The 23,500-nt window shown below is 34.0% G+C and overlaps 1 protein-coding gene across 1 annotated transcript in view; it reads left to right on the forward strand.

Moving 5' to 3' along the window:
• Nucleotides 1–316: 316 nt before the first annotated feature.
• The window catches only part of LOC139870914 (protein fluG-like), a 43,544-nt gene continuing 20,360 nt past the window's right edge, over nt 317–23,500 (forward strand). The window contains exons 1-2 of the mRNA XM_071858676.1: nt 317–487; nt 2,662–2,913. Of these exons, the coding sequence (XP_071714777.1) occupies nt 317–487; nt 2,662–2,913 (423 nt within the window). The remainder of the gene's footprint in view (nt 488–2,661; nt 2,914–23,500) is intronic.

Below are 23,500 nucleotides of genomic sequence, written 5' to 3' on the forward strand. Positions count from 1 at the left end.
AAGGGAATCATTCTATTTTGGTGACTTATTTGTTAACGTTGAAGGCTTTGTATCCGTTGAAATGAAGCACCATTTGACCTTCTATATATGGAGATGCTGATGATATCTTTCTTCTCATACAAAGAGATGCTTTCACATTTAAAGTAAAAGGCTTTTGCTTTTACTTTTTAACAACATGATCCGCCACTTTTGCTGACCTATTTAAGAACCAGTTGCTGTCTTATATCCATTTTTTTAAACACAAAGACACACATAAACAGAAACAGAAACACACATAAATCAGCTTGATTCTTGTTTGATTTGAAGAAAAATAAAAATGGGAGATGAGAAATACGAGCAGTTGAAAAAAGCGGTTGAGATGGCGGAGTTAGTTGATAGTCATGCTCATAACCTGGTTGCACTTGATTCGTCACTTCCATTTCTGTCTTGTTTCTCTGAAGCTTCTGGGAAGGCTTTATCTCATGTTACATCCACCCTTAACTTTAAGGTCCCATCTTTTTAATTCTTTTTAATTACGGAGTATTTAATTTAATTTCTCAACAAGTTTAAAGTTTTTTACTCGCGTTCTTATTTTTTATTTTTTGCTTTTGTTGGCACTCAAAAGTCAACAAAGACTAAATTTGTTTAATATTTGCTAAACGGCATATAATTTGAATATACCTAGCACAAAAAGAACTGGTCATCAAAGTTGGTGAGAATCCAAGAGCAGTTTTTATGTGAAGTGGCCCGTTTAGGCTTACTCTAAATGAAGATCATATTTTCTGAAGAGTGATGAACAATTACTTTAGCCTAGGCAAACTAATATATTGTTAGTATTTTTTATACTTATTTTATGTTGTTAAAATTTAAATTTTCCTATAATTGTGAATTTTTTAATCTGTGGGTCGAGAGAGTTGTCAAAATGGTTCGGTCAAATCTGGTAACTCAAAACTGTACATGTGGGGTCAGGCCAACCGGTGGCCAATGGGTCATGAATTTCTTTCCTGTACTAATTATATTTGAATTCTACTGTTTTGTTTACTAAATAAAGCCATAAATTCTAAAAATATATGAGGTTCTATTGTTAAAAATAGTGGTGTTCTATATAATTTAAAGATTACAGTTGTTGTTTACCTAAAAAAACTATATATTGAAAAAATATATGAGGTCATATAATTATATTCAAAATTTAGTTGTGTCCTGTTTTCAATTTGAAGAGTACTTTGTAATAAAAGTTTTCAAACTAGTGGTGTCCCGTGATCGCACGGACTATGAAGTAGAATTGCCAGGAGGCTAACCCATTTACATGTCGTTTATTCTTTTAAACTTGGTAAAACTTTAATGTCTTGGACATTGTTACAATAACACTAGCCAAATCTCAGCACAATTTAACATTTGTTACAAATGTGAAAGTTAGATTGTGGTATGTGTGGGAACTGGTACCGTAAAATTTTTTATAACACAAATTAAATTTATTACAGATCTCATATTCAAGAAACATAAACAAAAACAGTAAGGTAATTGCAGTAATAAGATTGGTTGGAGCTTGCGTTTACCGCAATTCCTTAAATCATATACAAGTTTGTTTCCAGGGGAGTTGAAACTTGCCTGAAAAATGTGTGTGTACGCGCGCGCGCTCGCCCACGCACGTGCGTGTGCTGAGATTTTTATGGTTGTAGCAGTTGATCTCAAATGACGGAGGTGCTAGGTATTTAACAGCAAATCCATAACGTATGATTAAGTTCATTAAATGACTAATCATCAATTAACATCATATGGAGACTCTTTGTCACCTCCAAACCTCCAAAACTAACTGATGGTGAACTAGAAGGTTGGGTCAAAACACATCCATGCGCCTGGTACAAAACCAGACCAAAATAGACCCATTTTCCCTTTAATTCCAGAATCTACCACCTTACTTTGAAGCACGATATCTCATTCATTAACATAACTTTGGTCTCAAAATATACCATTACGAAGCTCTTATCATAAGCTACGCCACTTTATAAAATATCGCTTGTAAATATTATATCTGCATATATTTATTTAGGTATACAAATACAATTTGGAAAAATGTTTTCCAAAAACAACTTTTCCAACAGTAAGTTGTTGTTCTTTTTTTTCTTTCCCCATGGATGCCATGATGGTGAATTGGTGATTATAGTATAACTGAAATTGTGCATTTAGAGACTTGGGGACATGGGATATAGTGGTATAGTAAGTGATTAATTACATATTCTTAACATATATATATATATATATATATATATATATATATATATATATATATATATATATATATATATATATATATATATATATATATATTCAATATTCAAATGGAAAAAATGAAACTGCTACTGTTTAATTATTCTAAAATAGTAATTAAATTCAAATTGAGGGGTAAAGTTATTCTTATTATAAAGAAGTGATACTTCCACTATTCCTGAAAAAAATAAAGTTAAAATCAAGTTGACTTAGCATATTCTTATTATGGAAGGCCTAAGCATTGAAATATATAAGTATTATCTAATTTCAATTTAACATAGCTATTTGGGACTTCATGAATATCTGAAAATATATTTAGCTACTTCTGACCCAAGTTGTTGAACCGTTACCATAAGAATTGGTTGAAATTGCCACTCTAACATGGATCGGTATTTCTTTAATTACTTATTACAGAGAAGCCTGAGGGATATTGCTAACTTATACGGCTCTGAGTTATCTCTTGAAGGGGTCGAAGAATATAGAAGTTCCTCTGGAATTGAAAATATTAGTAAACTGTGTTTTAAAGCTGCGGGAATATCGAGTGTACTAATCGATGATGGGTTAATGTTAGACAAGATACTTGACACTGAGAAGCATAGGGATTTTGTGCCATTTGTTGGTCGTATATTGAGAATTGAACGTCTAGCCGAGGAAATTCTTGATGAAGTAAGATCTCTATCTTTCCATGTTTTCTTATGACTCAGTTTGACTCACAGAATCCAATTGGATTCCGGCAGAATTGGAATTGAATTTAGACACGCAACAACAACAAAACCACATGAGTAGTGTATGAGGAGGTAAGATGTAGACAATCTTTTCCCTATCATAGAATAAAAACAGGTCATTTCTCCACCCAGAATGAAAACACTATCAAAAGTATAGAAACTCATCCCTCTCTCTATTCTTATAAAGTTATTGCTTCCGAGTGGACATTCGACCAATAAGTAGGAAATTGTTTTAAAAAAATAGTAAAATAAAATTGAGACACCATGAAAATGGTAGAATCAAATTTCCGTGGGGTTTTAAATCCTGCCTGTAATTCAATTTAGGCTCTAAACGGCAGTCAAGATGCCAATAAATCGACGCTTGCTGCTGACTCAAAAATAAAATTGAATTTATACACGCGTCATGTCTAAATTCAATTCCAATTCTTCCGGAATACCATTGGATTCCGTGAGCGAAACGGGGCCTTAGTTTCTTTATTTTCTTTGTCACCGAAATAACACATATTAATGCTCCACTTCAAGCCAGCCGACCTGATTTTTCAAGTTCCGAGTAATTAATTGGTCAATGAGTCAAAATCAGATTTTGTTGTTCAAAGTCGGATTTAGTTAGTCAAAATCGGTCAAACTTAATATCGATCAACATTTTAATATGAGTTTGAATTAGAATTTTTGAGTTCTTGAACAAATGAAGATTATGCTTATGTTTTCAGACAATTATGTTAACGTTTATGTTTATGTTTATGTTTATGTGTTTCTTGTATATTTACACATATAATCTTGAAACGACCTCGACTCATAACAGAAAATCGACCAGATTTTTTTAAATAAATGTGGCCGCATCAGGTTCAGATACGCCGCATTTTTTGAAATTTATTATTTAAATGTATAGTGTTGGAAATATGTTCTCGGGTTGGCTAATAGTTTGACCGTGGTACATATGTTCCGAAGGTATGCCCATGACATTAAATAATATAATGTCTATTTATCCTATTCGGTCACACGCAAAGGCTAATCGTAAATTGTTTGATCTACCTTTTAATCGGGAATTAATTTATTGAACATTTGTTAATAGTTTAATAAATTATATAAGTTTGAGATTTATTTAATTAATTAGTTAAAAATTGTTTAACAAGTAATTAATTAAATAAAGTGTAAGTAAACTAGATACATTGTATCTAGACACCTTTGGTTTAACCAATCTTACACTCCACCTCACATGGGAAATGTAAAAGCATGCTTGCTTTTTATTTAACCCATACATGTGACTAGTAGAGCGTGCATTCATCTAATCTCAAACTCTTCCATTTGCTTTTTCTCTCATCTTCAAGTATCAAAACCGAAAATACTTGTGTTCTTGAAGTGGTTTGGTGATCTTGAAACCGAGAAGAAAGGCTTCGTGAATTAGAAGGTGTAGATCGAGCAAGATTGGAACTTTGGGTGCCTACCGTTTAGAGGAACTCTCTTTTGGGTTCACCGCAAGGATCTTGAAAAGGAAATACAAAGGTTGTAATCTAACCTCCTCTTGTTCAATTTATGTTTTGTTTGCTAAAAGTTTTGTACATAGGTCTTTGGAAAAGTATGATTTTATAATGATATAATTGCTTCCGCTCGCTTTGTGTTTAGTATCATACTCCAACAGTGGTATCCGAGCCATCTTGTACAAGTTTTAGCAAACTTTTCTTAAGATAATCGGTTTTGATGGATGTGTTGTACATAGTTCTTGGAGATGATTATGCATAACAAACATGCAAAACTATTATCACGATTTGTGTTTTTATGTTTCCTAAATGATATTTGAATCTTGGATTTTGGCAAAATGTTAAATGGATTATATTTTCTTAAAAGTTTTTTCCATCATGAACAGTCTGTATTCCAAGGACTATTTCGAGGTTTAAAACTCAGTTTTTTCGTATGAGACCAATTGCATTTGAAAGCTAACTGAAAGAACTTAATTTTGAAAAATAAAAATTCGTCGAAAACGGATTAGAAATGAGTTAGATATGACCATTTAAAGTTGGATGTTGAATCTGCCAAAATCATTCCGAAAATTGGAAAAGTAACTTGCATGTTGACTAAAAGAGATTCAACGTTTAGGAAAATAAAGTACATAAATTTATTTCATGTTTTACATGAAATAGTCAAATGAAATTTGTTTATTATAGACTTTTGGTATGCAAATCTCCAACATGTTTTAATTCACTTAATATGTTTGTTTGGATGGTTTTGGAATGAGAACCATACTTACGAAATATGAAGTGGGTTTACATACATATGTTGTGTAAACAAGGATTGATTATTATGCGTGCCATTAAGTGTTGTTTAAATCAATCCTTATCGAGACATGCTATATGAAAATGGATGGTTGGCACTCCATTTGTTATGTGTAGTTGTTGTATGTATTTGGTAGTATGTGCCTCTATTAGACCCTTGTGTGGATATTTGGTTGTGTTGTTTAATTTATTATTTATTCGGGATGAATGTAATAATTTATTAAACGACTTGCATGTCGTATTCTATTTTTCATATGTATTTGTAATAGCATAGAAAATAGAAGAATTATTTTGTAAATGTATACAAAGAAAGTGCAACCAAGATTGGAATCACGAAGATGATCTTCACAAGGTGACCCATCCGAGCATATAATGGAGATGGCGGTTTTAGTGGGAGCCTATTCTCACACAAGGTTTATGTCCCTAGTTGACCTTGTTTTTCCATGTGTTGGCTCACCGAAAGAACGCATAGGATTTGAGGCATACTACCGATATTTTGTGTTATGATTATCATTGTTTTATTATTTGTCTATGTCATGCTAGCTAGTAAATTGTGTTAAAACAAAAGGACTATAATCATATAAAACGGTTTGGTTAAAATTGGTTTAACAAACGCATCACACAATACTAAATTAGCAATGTTTTAAAATGGTATAAAACTACTTTTGCTAAAAGAAAACAAAAACCCGTTTTAAATGCAAACTTTACGCTATCCATGAGTAAGTATACACATCCAAACCTTCTACCTGTTAGAGTTCGCGATACCTAAGATTCTTAGGCCGGACTTTAATTGGGTGCTGGGAAAGGTGAGGTGATTTTCGCGATACCCGAGAGTTTTGGGCCAGATTTCACGTGTATCTATCACGGACGGTTTACAATCTGAACTCTTGGGTCGCGGCAAACCCACCACGAGGAAGGATTAGCGTAGAAGGGATTAAACATGCCACATGATATAATGGATTATCATTGAATCCCGCGGAAATCTAAGAGTTTCATAATGGATGAAATTGGTAATATAGTTATCTACCTAAATAGCTTATGATTAGCGATCCGCGGCAAACCCGTCGTTACCATAAGTGAAATATGGATCTTAGCCTTGTTAATTATAATTGTTTGAATATTGAACACTTGGGTAATTATTTTAACAAGGATTAAGCATGTCAAACTAACTTATACAACTTACTTTAAAATATGTCAGATGTCTACAAAAAACACAAATCCTACTCCGTCATCAATCACTAATTTCTAATTTCTCCCTTAAAGGGCTCCTCGAAAAGGACAATCTTACGCACTTGAACTACATGGACTGGCTTCGCAACCTAAGAATTGTTCTTAAAATGGAAGGAAAGATCGGGGCTATTGAGGAACCCCTACTGGCAGAACCAGGAACGAGATCTACTCAAGCGGCTAGGGACGAGTTTGAAAAACGTCGTTCCGAGTCTAATGAGGTAGCGTGCTTATTGTTAGTGACCATGTCTCCAGAGCTCCAAAAGAGCATGAAGAGCTTAGGGTCGTATGACATGCTTAACCAATTGAAGGACATGTTCTAACAATAAGTAAAGCAGGAACGGTTTGACACTGTGAAAGCTCTCGTATGTTGTAAAATGACAACGAGAAGTAGCGTTAGTGTCCATGTACTACAAATGAAAGGGTACATAGACTAGCTGGGGCGCCTTGGTTTTCCCATAAGTCAGGAGCTTGCAACGGATTTTATCCTAAACTAGCTGACTAGTGCATATGAAGAGTTTATCATGAACTACAATATGAACAATATGGAGAAAACAATCATGGAGCTCCATGGCATGTTGAAAACCGCTGTGACTAACATGGCCAAAGCTAAACTCGCAACTTTCATCCTAGCCATTCGTGCAGGTGGGATCAAGAAGAAGAAAAGCAAAGCAAAGGGCAAAGAGAAGGGTAAGGTTAAAGTTGGCACGTCCAACTTCAAACCTGAACCTAAGGGCGTTTATAACTCATCTACTTCAAAGATTCCGCAAACCAAGTCTCCTGAAGAAGCAACATGCTTCCAATGTGGGGATAAAGGACATTGGAGGCGCAATTGTTCTAAGTACTTGAAGGAACTTATTGAACTACGGGCCAAGGGTGTCGCCGTACCTTCAGGTTTGTTCATGATTGAACTAAAAAATACTTTTATTTCTAATTCCTGGGTATTGGACACAGGATGTGGTACTCACATTTGTACAAATGTGCAGGGACTCACAAGAAGTAGGAAGCTGAAGATCGGGGAGCTTAATCTAATCATGGGGAACAAGAACGTTGCCTCTGTTGATATGATTGTAGAATATAAGCTCACTTTTGATTCTGTTCTATGTATTATTTTGTCTAATGTTTTCTACAGTACCGAAATAACAGGAAACATTATATCATTTGATGCTTTATTTAATGATGGCTTTAATTTTAGTTTTGATAATGGATCAATACTTGTTTACAAGATTTGAATATTTTATTTCAAAGCTAGTCCTTGTAGAGGTATCTTGAAAACCACAATAAAGCTAAATGATGGTTCAATCTATAATGTTGATTCGTCCAAAGATGGTTTGGATAAAACGTATCTTTGGCATTGTCGTTTAGGCCATATAAACTAGAAACGCATAGCAAAACTCCAGTCAAATGGAATTTTAGAATCATTTGATGTTACATCATATGATGAATGTGAATCTTGCTTATTAGGAAAAATGACAAAGGCACCTTTCACAGGAAACTGTGAACGAGGTAATGATCTGTTGGAGTTAGTACACACTTGATGTGTGTGGTCCGTTCAGATCGCCTATTAGACACCATGAACGTTACTTCGTTACATTTACTGATGACTTCAGTAGATATGGTTACGTTTATTTAATTAAACAAAAGTCTGAAATTTTGGCAGTGTTCAAGGCATACCAAAACGAAGTAGAAAATCAACTGAACAAAAGAATTAAGATTCTCCGATCTGATAGAGGTGGTGAATATCTTAATGATGAATTTCGTGATCGGGGTTGTGGGATAATATCACAATTAGCTCCTCCTAGAACACCACAACATAATGGTGTGACTAAAAGGAAGAATGGAACATTACTTGATATGGTTCGATCCATGATGAGTCGCACAAAGCTTCCAATAAGTTTTTGGGGCTATGCCCTACAAACTGCCGCAAGGATCCTTAACCTCATCCCAACCAAGAAAGTTTCTAAAACACCTTATGAGATATGGCATGGTAAAATTGTGTCTCTCTCATATCTAAGAATCTGGGGTTGTGAGGCTTACGTTCGTCGTGAAGCTCAAGATAAACTTGAACCTAGATCCGAAAAGTGTTTATTTGTTGGATACCCAGCTGATTCTTTTGGATATTTTTTTTACAACCCTAATGAGAACAAATTTTTTGTGTCTAGAAGGGGAGTTTTCCTTGAAAATGATCTCATATCAAAAGGAACAAGTGGGAGAAAAATTGACCTTGAAGAAATTCAAGAATCAACCGACATGGAAACCGATATTGGAACTGATTCTCTTCAAGAGGTCGACGAGCCTGCTGTTGAGAGAGAAACTGACCTACAACCACCACCAATACGTAGATCTTATAGAGTTCATCAACAACCAAAGAAATATAGTTTACATATATTTGAGAGTGATGACGAAAATATAGATTATTACCTATCAGGATGCGCTATGACATGCCCTGAGTCTGCCAAATGGAAGGAGGCTATGGACAACGAGATTCAATCCATGCATGATAATCAAGTCTGAACCTTGATTGATCATACACTAGGTACTAAAACCATTGGGTGTAAGTGGGTCTTCAAGAAGAAGATCGACATGGAAGGAAATGTACACACATTCAAAGCCAGAATGGTGGCTAAGGGTTACACGCAACAATATGGTGTAGACTACGGTGAAACTTTTTCACCAGTGGCCATGTTGAAATCCATTAGAATACTTCTTGCCATACCTGCATTTTATGACTATGAAATATGGCAAATGGATGTAAAAACAGCTTTCCTTAATGGTAAGCTAACAGAGGATGTGTTTACGACACAGCCTGAGGGTTATGTACATCCTAAGTATCCTAATAGTGTGTGCAAGCTTCAAAAGTCCATTTATGGAATTAAACAAGCTTCTCGTAGCTGGAATCTTTGCTTTAATGAGAAAATCAAAGAATTTGGTTTTAGCATAAGCGAAGATGAGCCATGTATCCATGTTAGGTCTAGTGGGAGTGTTGTAGTCTTCCTTGTACTATATGTCGATGACATATTACTCATGGGAAACGATATCCTGACATTGAAAGATGTCAAAGCTTGGCTAGGGAAATGTTTCTCCATGAAACACATAGGAGATGCATCATATATATTTGGAGTAAAGATCTATCGAGATAGATCAAGGAGATTGATTGGGCTAAGCCAAAGTGCATATATAGATAAGATACTGAAGAAATTCGGTATGCACAACTCCAAGAAAGGGTGTGTTCCTATGAACCCTGGAATGATATTGAGCAAGTCTCAATGTCCTAATTCCGAATTGGAGTCAGCTACCATGAGTCGGACTCCATATGCTTCGTCTATAGGATCGATCATGTATGCCATGATATGCACTAGGCCTCACGTATCGTATCGTATGCATTAAGCATGACTAGACATTTTCAGACCAATCCTAGTGAAGCTCATTGGATAGCAGTCAAGAACATTCTAAAGTATCTTAGGAGGACTCGTTCTTGGTCTATGGTGGGAATGACGAGCTGAGCGTCAAAGGATATTCGGATGCTAGCTTTCAATCATATAGAGATGATTGATCTTCGCAATCTGAATTTGTGTTTATGTTGAATGGTGGAGCCGTCACTTGGAGAAGTGGCAAGCAAAGTACTATTGCTGATTCTATGACAGAAGCTTAGTACATAGCGGAAAATGAAGCTGCTAAAGAGGTCATGTGGATAAAGAAATTCATCGGGGATCTAAGAGTGGTTCCTAAAATCCATGATCCCATTAAGATTTTCTACGACAATGTGAGTGCGGTTGTCTTGGCTCAAAAGCCCAGGTCACAAAAGCGCATGATGTGCGTAGAGGTGTATACAAAATAGTTATATTTTTGCTACAAAATACTATTAAATACGATACAATTTTACACATGTTATTTATTTATTTATAGAGTGGATATACCTAAACCTTGCTACAACACTTATAGGCAGTGTACCTAATCGTACAGTAGTGTAGTTTTTAGTAAGTCCGGTTCGTTCCACAGGGATCTAATAAACTAGTTCAACGCTATATTAGTTTTAACTTATAATTGTAAAAATACAAATATATATATAAGTAATATTACTATTATAAAAGGGGGTTTTTACCGTTTAATGACCGGTTTGTCGATTTTAAAACTTTAGTCGCAGTTAAAACCTAATGTAAAATATTAAAAATAAAAATAACTTAATTTAAAGCGAAAATTAAATAACGATAATGAAATTGCGATAAAATAAAATGACAATAAATAAAATGCGATAATTAAAAAGTACGATAATTAAAAATGCAATTAAATACAATGACAGTAAATAAAAGTACGATAATTAAAAGTGCAATTAAATATGAAATATATAATTATGCTTATTTAAACTTCCGTAATCATGATGTTTGACGTGTTAATTTTAGTTTATTCCCATGGGTTAATTGTCCTTTGTCCTGGATTATTCAATATGTCCATACGGATTTGTCCATAATAGTCCATCAGTCATAATCATAAAGTGCGAAAATCTTCTTCAAATTATTTTTATTCCCGAAGTCAAATATTCCAACTAATTGGGGATTCGAATTGTAACAAGGTCTTAATACTTTGTTTAATGAATACACCAGGTTATCGACTGCGTGTAATCCAAGGTTTTATTACTTTGTTAACAATTACACCAATTACCCTTGAATGTAATTCACCCCTGTTTCAACAAGTCTATTAACTATTAATCCAGTTCCATGTCCGGTAAAATGAACAATTATTGGTATTTATAGATATCCCGCCCACCGTACCCAGTCAAGCGTATGTGGTTATATATAAATACGTCAAATTATAAATCTATATATTAAATTAACGAGGTATCGTTTAGTTAATATAAAGCCCATTAATAGCCCATAGTCTAATTTACACAAGTGTCGTTCTTTTATCCAAACCCCAATTATGGTCCAAAGCCCAATTACCCAATTTTAATATTTAGCCCAACATCATGATTACTTCGGCATTAAATAAGCATAATAATAACTTAGCTACGAGACATTAATTTAAAAAGGTTGAACATAACTTACAATGATTAAAAATAGCGTAGCGTTACACGGACAGAATTTCGACTTACACCCTTACAACATTCGCTAACATACTCTTATTATTAGAATTTAAAATTAAAATTAAAATTAAAATATAATATATATATATATATATATATATATATATATATATATATATATATATATATATATACGTGAGAGAGATAGAGAAAAAGATATATAAAACTGGCCAAAACACGCGAAATTTATAGATGTGGCCTGATACTTGGGGCCATGCGATTGCATGGCTTTTGTTCTTCCAGGCCATGCGATCGCATGGCCAGCTGGGAGAGTTCACGTGACTTTGTTTTCTTTCTTGCCGACGGTTTTTAATAATAATATAATATATAAATAATTTATAGAATTATTTAAATATTATATTATATTCGTGTGCATAGTTGACTTGTAATTTTTAGTCCGTTGCGTCGAGCGTTGAGAGTTGACTCTGGTCCCGGTTCCGAATTTTCGAACGTCCTTGCGTACAATTTAATATCTTGTATTTTGCGTTTTGCGTCTTGTACTCTTGTAATTTTGAGACGTTTCTCATCAATAATTTGAACCTCTTTGATTGTACTTTGTACTTTTTAGCTTTTTGGTCGTTTGCGTCTTCAATTCGTCGAATCTGTCTTTTGTCTTCACCTTTTATTATTTAAACGAATATCACTTGTAAATAGATTAATTGCAACTAAAAGCTTGTCTTTCTTGAGGAATAATGCTATGAATTATATGTTCGTTTTTAGCATTATCAAATATTCTCACACTTGAGCGTTGCTTGTCCTCAAGCAATATAGTCTTGAAATAAAAATACTAGAATCACTTCTTTATTCTTCACACTTTGTACATCAGTGATTTCTATACGGCGGTATGAACAATGGTAGTAACGATGTGGTTTACAGTCCCACATGACTATAAAAATTTAGATCCTTAAGGAAATTGGATCTTTATGAAAATATTTGATCTTTTGAAAATTAAATCTAGCTTTCACCCTAGATAAGTTTTCCGGAATAACCCTTCACCGGTGTTTGCAAAATGTTTTTGTGGGTTTAGTGGGTTTCAGATTTGAAAATTTTAGCTCAAAACTTATGGTTTTGTGTCACCCACTTGCTAACATTGTATTGGGAAAGCAACACGTCTAGTATACTTGCTCCGTATATTACCTTTCGGTAAACTACCGTCCGGTTATAAAGGAAAGCGTTGAACAAGCAACTGTTAAGGCAATGTCCCCTGACATGCTTTTAATTATGGTCTATAACATGTCGGATGCAATTACTATCCTTTGTAGGAGCAATAGTAAAGATCACCCTATAATTTTTTGGTCTGGCACAAGGTCCTGTCTTTGACCATGCTATGCAACCACCGTTCTTACGGTTGACACCCGATTTGGTTTAGGTGAATTCCTAGGATTTTACGTTCAATGGTAATGAACGCATTAAAAATGGGTTTTCAGAAAACAAATCGGTTTGTAATTTTGATCAAAATATTTTCTCGTTCAAGCTCGAGTTTAGATATAATCGAATTCCATGAGTTTGTAATTCTCAATCTTTAAAAGTCAATCTCAAGGATTGAGTAATATCAGTCTTAAAAGCTGATTTTTGATCTTTTAAGGATATTATCCTTTCTGGGGATCTGATTCATTAGTCTTATCAGCTAATTTGCACGGCGCCCTCCCCATTTTACGAGACAGATCCTCTCATGGTTAGGATAAGTCTGACCACTTGGCGACCCTGTTTGATGCTGAGGTCCGTGGATTTCCTGCTGATTTTAGAGATGACTTTTCTAGATTTTTCGTCAACCTAGAGCTGGTCTGGACGCCAACTTCATGACCTAAATCAAGAAGTGCGTTTCTTTTTCGGAAGACTTTACTTCCTTTTAATGATGGAATTGATTCATCGTGTAGATCCATCTTTCTTTCAAATATATTACAGTTTTCCGGGTAAAACGGTTAATTTTGTCCAAAACAAAAGTATCTTCAGTTATTTGTACAAAAATATGTGACATGTTTAAAATAACTTGGTAAATTCTTCCCACACTTGGCTTTTATTTTCTTTTATTTTCCTTTTTATTGTCCTCTATTCCATTTTAAATGAATTCTAACATTTTGGGTTGTTTCTCAATTTATGTCCTTTCTGAGGTAACAATAATTTCGGTGTTAACACCTAGTTTTATCGTTCATAAATATGTATAAACATGATTTTGAATTCATTTAATTGAAAATTTTGAAAAATTTTACTAGAATTGGGTAGTCAGTATATAAGACTAGGGCTGTTCTTTATTATCAGAGAGCACTAGATTCTAATACAACTACTGCGTTACTAGTATTTTTAATGGTAACCAAGTGTATAAGTTAAAATTTTAAAAATCCGAAAGAATTTAACCCCTTCCCACACTTAAGATCTTGCAATGCCCTCATTTGCAAGAAATCAGTAACAATTTAAATTATTGAGGGTGATTAGCGTAGAAAAATGATTAAATTTTACCAAAGTTTTCAAACATATTGGCGTTTATTTGCTGAATGATAAATGGTGCACATCATTTGTTCATTCCGTCTTGTTGTTATATCAAATTTGTCATTTTTAAGCGTTGTTTTAAAAGCAAAGATTTTTGGGTTTTTTAAATGTTTTTGGCATACTTTAATTCAATAAGATTAAAAATAATGATAATAAAAGTTCTCGTCCCTCCCTTGGGTAGAGCAATTTCGGTTCAACGACCTAGTTTTCAACTCACGACGAATTTTAAATATCAAATTTTTAACTTAGTGAAATAAAGTAAATTTTTGTTTTTAACATCACACCAAACTTAAATTTAAAATGCATAAAATTAAAAATTCACATTATTAATATTTTTATACATACAAACTTTATATTAAAAATTTTAATTTTTTCAAATATTCACAAACTTAAATATATTGATTTTTAAAAATAATTTACAATAATAATTTAATATTAATTTTAAAAAAAAAGTAAAAATAAAATTAAAAATCTTTTTGGTTTTTTTTTCCCACTTTAATCAATCAAATATTATCAAAAATATACGCCCCTCTTTTCGGTAAAGTAATTTTGGTTCAACGACCTATTTTTACTCCTGACGAATTTCTGAAATATTTTGGGTTGATTGATTAAAGATATTTATACCTTAAGTATAAACGGTAAATTTCGCAGTGATGTAATAAATTTTTGTATGATATCAATAATTTCGGTTACGCATACCTAATTTTATTGAATACCAATTTAATACTTTATAGCGAACGATTCAGCGTTTATTATCAAAAGGTTAAAAGCAATAAAAATAAAAATAAAAAACTGTACATACTTACCTGTGAGAAAGAATTCTCAGAGACCTGCTTTAGCCGACTCATACGAGAGTCGTGTGATTTAGTTCTCCATAGCTACATAAGCATAACCTCGAATCTTCAATATCTTTTCTTCTAAACATATAAACGGTCCTTCTCTGCATAGAGTAACAAATTCGGTATTTGAATATGTTTGATTATTTGAACATTTACCTTTGTGTGACCATTTTTCGCATTTATAACATCTTTCAAGGTGTCGTGCTCTTCTTTTTGTTGCGGATTTTGATTTTCCTTTTCCAAAATGTATCTTATTATGATCTTTTCTGAGTTCTTTTCTTACTCCGTCCATTTTGCCTCTTATGAATGATACCAGTTCACTCGGAAGTGTGTCATTATTACGTTTAGTAATCATAGCATGTAGCATTAGACCATGGTTCAGATCAAAGAAATTCTTCATCTTGTAAAACCTAAAAAAATAAAAATTCGAAATGGGGGGAGAAGACTAGTTCTTTAGGGTCTGCTAGGGAAAGACCATACGGATTCCATTCTCGAGAACTACACGAAAACAAAATATCTAACTCTAACAGAAATACATATTACCCTAAAAAGATTCGAACTTCCCCACACTTAGTTAGATGTGGTGTTAAAATTGTGATTAACGTTATTTTCAATTGGATCATCAACAACTTGTATATCTCTGACTTTTGCTTCAATCCATTTGTTGATTTCCTCCGTAACTTTCACAAATTCAACTAACATTGCCTTTTCTTTTAGCGATAAATTGGATACTAATCGGTTACATAACTTAAAGTTTCCCTTAATCCTAGCATCGTGAATCCGTTTATAAAGTTTCTTCGTTGAACTGTTAAAAACGGGTTCATCTAATTTCGTATCATCAACGGGGTTCTTTGTGATCGGATCATCATTAAGTGTTTCTTCATCTTCCCCACACTTATGCATTTTTATTGGTTTAACAGTTTTAGTTGGTGGAGATCTAAACTTTCGGTTCACAAAGGTGATCGATTTATCACCATCCCTAAGTGTTATTCTACCTTCTCTTACATCAATGAACGCCTCGGTGGTTGCTAAAAATGGGCGACCTAAAATTAGAGGGATATCAAGGTTTTCCTCCATATTAATAACTATGAAGTTTGCAACAAAAGTCAAACTTTCCACGTTAACAAGTAAATTATTTGCTATTCCAACCGGGTGTTTAATGGTTAGGTCAAATGATTGAACACCTATTTTGGTTGGTTTTAATTTACCCATACCTAATCTTTTGTATAAGGAAAGAGGCATAATATTTGCACTTGCTCCTAAATCTGCGAGTCCATTATATATAGCACCATCTTTAAGCAAGCAAGAAATGATAAATTCACCCGGGTCTCCTACTTTAGTAAGTCGAGTTGGTTTGTAAACCTTTTTCGGGTGTTCTTTTCTTGGTTCTTTCATTTCTATTTGAACTTCTTGTTCACATTTTTCTTCGTTTCTTGAAATAGGAGGTTTGTATAAGAATTCTTCTCCATCACTCCAATTTGAATCCTCCCTATTTTCCAATTTTGATTTTTCATATGTTGTTGATAACATATTTATGTTTTCATTTTGAAGGTTTTCTTGGTTGGTGAAATTATGATTGACTTCATTGTCAACTTCCATCGGACCATGTATGTAATGTTTAACTCTGTGACCATTAACTTTAAATTCAATCCCATTTGAATTTATTAATTCTACTATTCCGTATGGGAAAACTCTTTTGACTATAAATGGTCCAGACCATCTCGATTTCAATTTTCCAGGAAATAGCTTGAATCGTGAATTGAAAAGAAGAACTCTGTCTCCTTCTTTGAATTCTTTTGAACTTCTGATTCTTTTATCATGCCATTTCTTCGTTCTTTCTTTATAGATTAACGAATTTTCGTATGCTTCATGTCTTAATTCTTCTAATTCGTTTACTTGACTTAATCGTAGACGTACGGATTCATGTAAATCAAGATTACATGTCTTCAAAGCCCAAAATGCTTTGTGTTCAATTTCTACTGGAAGATGACATGCTTTTCCATAAATGAGTTTAAAAGGTGTGGTTCCAATTGGAGTTTTGTAGGCTGTTCTAAAAGCCCAGAGTGCATCCTCCAATTTCATGGACCATTCCTTCGGATTTGATCCTACGGTTTTCTCTAGAATACGTTTTAAAGCTCGGTTGGTATTTTCAATTTGTCCACTTGTTTGTGGATGATAAGCGGTGGAGATTTTATGAGTTACTCCATATCTTTTGAGAACTTTCTCAAGTTGATTGTTACAAAAATGAGTACCCCGATCACTTATTAAAGCTTTCGGTGTTCCAAACCTTGCAAAAAGACGTTTTAAAAAGTTGACTACAACTCGTGCATCGTTAGTTGGGAGAGCTTGTGCTTCTGCCCATTTAGATACATAATCAATGGCAACGAGAATGTAGAGATTATTATGAGATTTTGGAAATGGACCCATAAAGTCAATACCCCAAATGTCAAATACTTCACATACTTGAATGACATTTTGTGGCATTTCATCACGTTGACTTATTTTTCCGGCCCTTTGACAAGCATCACAGGATTTGCAAAGAAGGTGTGCGTCTTTGAAAATTGTAGGCCAATAGAATCCAGCATCGTAAACTTTTCTTGCTGTGAGCTGAGGCCCATAATGCCCTCCTGTCGGTCCTGTGTGACAATGGTTTAAAATTTGACTGGCTTCATCTCCGAATACACATCGGCGTATTATTTCATCGGGACAACATTTAAACAAATGTGGATCTTCCCAGAAATAGTGTTTTATATCACTAAAGAATTTCTTTTGTTTTTGGTACGACAACCCTTTTTCAAGGAATTCACATACTAAGTAGCTTGCATAGTCTGCAAACCATGGAATTTCATTATAATCTATCTTCAATAGATATTCATCAGGAAAGTTGTCTTGTATGGCCGATTCATTTAGAACTTCTAATTCAGGATTTTCAATACGAGAAAGATGATCAGCGGCGAGATTTTCTGCTCCCTTTTTATCTCGGATTTCAAGATCAAACTCTTGTAAGAGTAAGATCCAATGGATTAATCTTGATTTAGCATCTTGTTTCGAAAATAGGTATCTAAGAGCAGAATGGTTAGTATAGACCACCGTTTTTGCTAGAACGAGATATGAACGAAATTTGTCAAAAGCAAAGACAATTGCAAGGAGTTCTTTTTCAGTAGTTGTATAATTCATTTGTGCTCCTTGTAACGTCTTACTAGCATAATAAATAGGTTGAAATCGTTTTTCAATCCTTTGTCCTAAAACGGCTCCCATTGCAAAATCACTTGCATCGCACATAAGTTCAAACGGTAGATTCCAATTTGGAGTTATCATGATCGGCGCATTAGTGAGTTTTTCTTCAAGAATATTAAAAGATTTGATGCATTCATCTGAAAAGATGAATGGAGCATCCTTTTCTAGGAGTTTATTCATAGGAGTGGCAATTTTAGAAAAATCTTTTATGAAACGTCGGTAAAAACCGGCATGCCCTAGAAAACTCCTAACTCCTCTAACATTGGTGGGATGTGGAAGTTTAGCAATTACATCTACTTTAGCTCTATCCACTTCAATTCCTTCCTTTGAAATTTTATGACCAAGAACTATGCCTTCTTTAACCATGAAATGGCATTTCTCCCAATTAAGTACTAGATTTGATTGTTCGCATCTAATAAGCATTCGTTCAAGATTAACTAGACATGATTCAAATGTATCACCGAAGACTGAAAAGTCATCCATGAAAACTTTCATGCATTCTTCTATCATGTCGTGAAAAATCGTCATCATGCACCTTTGAAAAGTTGCAGGGGCGTTGCAAAGTCCAAATGGCATGCGTTTGTAAGCAAAAGTACCATAAGGGCACGTAAATTTGGTTTTCTCTTGATCCTCAGGTGCTATTGGAATTTGAAAATATCCGGAAAAACCGCCAAGAAAACAATAGTAACTGTTTTCGGCTAATCTTTCCAACATTTGATCAATGAAAGGTAAGGGAAAGTGATCTTTTCTGGTGGCATCATTTAATTTTCTATAATCAATACAAACACGCCATCCTGTTACAGTCCTAGTAGGAATAAGCTCATTTTTCTCATTTGTGATGACAGTCATGCCACCCTTCTTAGGTACACATTGAACTGGGCTTACCCATGGACTATCAGAAATTGGATAAATTAAACCTGCATCTAGTAGTTTAATAATTTCTTTCTTAACAACATCTTGCATATTAGGATTTAGTCTTCGTTGGCGTTGCACATACGTTTTATGACCTTCTTTCATAAGGATTTTATGTGTGCAATACGAAGGACTTATTCCTTTAATATCATGAATCTTCCATGCAATGGCCGGTTTATGAGCTTTTAGCACAGTAATAAGTTGAGATTTTTCATTTTCAGTAAGAGAAGACGATATTATTACAGGTAATTCAGATTCACCATGTAAATAAGCATATTCCAAATGGTTTGGAAGTGGCTTTAACTCTAATGTCGGTGGTTCTTCTATCGATGATTTATATCGATGTCTGTCTTCTTCTTTTAGCATTTGAATTTCTTCTGTTGTCGGTTCATATCCATTAGCCATAAGTGTAGCTAACATTTCAGTTTCATCAATTGGTTCAGTTCCTTCTCCTAAAGAACATTCTCCTGTTCCTTGTAATTCTGGAAATTCTTCTAACAATTCTGCATGTGAATCTATAGTTTGAATATAATAACATGTATCATCTGCAGATTGCGGTTGTTGCATTGCTCTATCAACTGAAAAGGTAACACTCTCGTCCTCTATACTTAGGGTCAGTTTCTTACCAAACACGTCTATTATTGCTTTAGCCGTGTTTAAGAATGGTCTTCCTAATATGAGAGGAACTCGAGAATCTTCTTCCATGTCCAGAATAACAAAATCTACTGGAAATACTAAAGTACCAACTTTAACTAGCATGTTCTCCATTATTCCTCTAGGATATTTTACTGATCGATCGGCTAGTTGTATGCTATTTCTTGTTGGTTTTAATTCTCCAAGGTCTAGTTTAGCGTATAGTGAATACGGCATTAGATTTATACTAGCACCTAAGTCTATCAATGCTTCTATTGAACTAAGACTACCCAGAAAACATGGAATTGTGAAACTTCCTGGATCTGATAATTTTTCTGGTATCTTATTCAACAGCACTGCAGAGCAATTAGCATTCATAGTAACAGCCGAGAGTTCTTCCATTTTCTTTCTATTTGTGATTAGATCTTTCAAGAATTTAGCATATCTAGGCATTCCTGAAATCACATCAATGAAAGGAAGATTAACATTTATCTGTTTAAACATATCCAAGAATTTGGATTGCTCGACTTCAAGTCTCTCTTTTCTCATTTTACTCGGGTAAGAAAGTGGTGGTTGGTATGGTTTAACATAAGGTTTAGCCTTAACTGTGTTATCTTCATTAACCTTTTCAACTACCGATTCTGTTTCCTTATCTTGCTCAGATTGTGGTTCTTGTAGAGTAGGAATAGAGTCATCAGAAATTACAGGTATTTCAGGTGGTTTAAGTGTAATACCACTTCTTGTGGTAATAGCTTTAGCTGTTTCATTCCGGGGGTTAGCATTTGTATCACTAGGTAGACTTCCCGGTTTTCTTTCACCTATTAACCTTGCTAGGTTGCTTACTTCTTGTTCCAAATTTTGAATAGAAGCTTGTTGATTTCTAAATGCTTGAGCATTTTGTTCATTCGTTTGTTTCTGAGATGTGAAAAACTGCATTTGAGATTCAACTAGCTTCGACATCATATCTTCTAAATTGGCTTTTTATCATCGGTTTGTGGTGGTTTATTTTGAAAAATAGGTCTTTGCTGATTGTAAGTATTATTGGATACTTGTTGATTGCTAGGACCTTATTGGTTGTTGTATGGAACATTTCGGTTATAATTCTGATTTTGATTGTAGATTGGTCTTGGCGGTTGATAATTATTCTGATAATTATTTCCAGGCCTTTGGTTCATGTATGAAACATTCTCTCTTTGTTCCATTGTTAGTTCAATACTGAGACAATCTTTTGTCAAATGTGGTCCTCCACACTGCTCACAACTAATTCGTATTGAGTGAATATCTTTAGTCATCTTTTCCATTCGTCTCTCGACAGCATCTATCTTTGCGGAAATGGAATCTAAGTCATGGCTAGAATCGGCTCTAGCTGCTTTAGATGATCTAACGATATCTTTTTCTTGGTGCCACTCATGTGAGTGGTAAGCAGTGTTATCAATAATTTTGTAAGCGTCAGTTGCGGTTTTCTTCATAATGGAACCACCAGCTGCTATATCGATGTCTTTTCTTGTAGTGATGTCACATCCTTGGTAGAATATTTGTACTATTTGAAAGGTGTCTAAACCATGTTGCGGACATCCTCACAATAACTTTCCAAATCTTGTCCATGCTTCATATAGAGTTTCATTTGACTTTTGCGTGAACGTAACAATTTCTCCTTGAAGTCTCACGGCTTTAGATGCTGGAAAAAATTGTTTAAGAAATTTTTCAACTAAAACTTCCCATGTATCAATCGCCCCTTCAGGTAACGATTCCAACCAATCTTTGGCTTCTCCCTTTAAAGTCCAGGGAAATAACATGAGATATATCTGTTCATCCTCTACTTCTCTTATTTTAAATAAAGTACAGATCCTATTAAAAGTACGAAGATGTTCGTTTGGATCTTCCTTCGGCGCACCACTAAATTGGCATTGATTAGTTACCATGTGTAGAATTTGTCCTTTGATTTCATAATCTGGCGCATTAATGTCGGGTTGAGTAATTGCATGACCTTGGCCAGTGCGTTTAGCTCTCATTCGGTCTTCCATACTTAGAAGTTCCAGATTTTCCATGATTGAATTTGTTGACTCTGAATCACTAGAGGATTCTGATTTAATGGTTGGTTCCTCGACAATTTCTGTTTGAATGATTGGTGGTTCCGGAGGAAAGATTAATGGTTCAGGATTTCTGAATTGTTCCTGAATATTCTCCGGATTCTCAATTGTGAGGTCGGGTCAAAAAATGGATTATCGGAAATTTGAATTGGAGTACTTGGTCGACTGGATGACGATTCTAAAGAAAAATCAACGGCGACAATATTGGCTAGATGTCTTGATCTGGTTACAGGTGGTGAACGTACAAAAGGTGGTGAACGTTTTGCTCGGTGCATTCACTGAATATCCTATTAGTTATAAAATATAAAAAATTATATAAGTTATCAAATTAATAGACTTTTCTGATTTTGCCCACGTTTCGAATAGCCAATAGATGCAGCAGGTAGCCAGGACCCTTTAAATCGGAAGCCCACAACTCGCCACTAACAAATCCAACTATTACTACGAACCAGAAAATTTAGGATGTCTATCAATTTAACCACTTAAAATAATTTTTCGTTGAAATTTAAAGAAATTTTAGAGAAGAAATAGAAAATTCTATGTCCTAAAAACTAGAGCGGCGAGAAATAAGAAAAAAAAAGAGCGCGTCGAAAAATAAAAATAAGAAAGTAGCGCGTCGAAACTTAAAAAGGAACTAAAAACTAAGAATTAAAAGTTGCGTCTAAAAATATTAAAGCTTAAAAGAAATACTATATCCAAAACGACAATAACTTAAAAAGTACTAAAATCTTAAAACAGCGTCGCAAAATTCTAAAGCACTTAAATCTTATGTCTAAAGAAAAAGCACTTAAGGGATTTTACGGCAAAGCCTAAAAATCTAAAAATAAAAATAACTACGGCAAAAACTATGACTTAGAACTAAATACGAGCGAAAAATACAAATATTACGCTAAAACAAATAAAAAGATACAAAATATAAAAATAAACTTAAAGTTGTAAAAAGTACAATTTTTATAAAAATATTATTTTTATATTATTTATTTTAAAAAAGTATTAATTTTGTATATTAATAAAACTAATTTAAACTTAAAATACAAAAATAATAATACAAACTAAACTAATTAATTAAAAACTAAACCCTAATTAGGGTTTTAATAATAATAAAAATAATATACTCCGTAATTATTGCTGTAATCAGGTCAAACCTGGCGTGTCAGACAGGGCCATGCGATCGCATGTCTGAGCGTTTTAAATCCATGCGGTCGCATGGATTAGGGTTTCGGGCCAGAGTTGGGCTGCTACAGTGTAACAACCCAACTTTTTCCGTTACTTTAGTTAACTGTCCGTTAGTTAGTTAATGGAACTTACGTGAATTTTTTTTTTGTATTTAAAGAAATTAAATGCGTACTTGATCCTTAGTGGATTACTTGAATTAATATGTTATATTAATTAGTAAACTTAATTTGGTTGACGAATTAAACTAGAAACGACACGATTAAAGTTAATCGCCTAGAAAACTTTTCAGTTAACGGAACTTAGAAAAACGATAGAATAATTATTGTTAATAATTATTGAACTTACGAAAGAAATTTAATTTATTATTTACTTAATGAATTAAACACGGTGATTTTGTTTCAACGACTAGTTAACGTTCCGGAGATTCGGTACGGTTAACGGCACTCGAAACGAACCACGAGCGAACGAGCTTTTACACAAAACGAGCCCGAGACCCGAGCCCGAGACCACATGGCCATGACCTCATACCTCATCATCCTTGGTCCCATGAGTAGTCAATGCATGTTGACTATTAGTT

This window comes from Rutidosis leptorrhynchoides, chromosome 10, assembly GCF_046630445.1.
Source record: "Rutidosis leptorrhynchoides isolate AG116_Rl617_1_P2 chromosome 10, CSIRO_AGI_Rlap_v1, whole genome shotgun sequence".
In the NCBI taxonomy this organism is placed as follows: domain Eukaryota; kingdom Viridiplantae; phylum Streptophyta; class Magnoliopsida; order Asterales; family Asteraceae; genus Rutidosis; species Rutidosis leptorrhynchoides.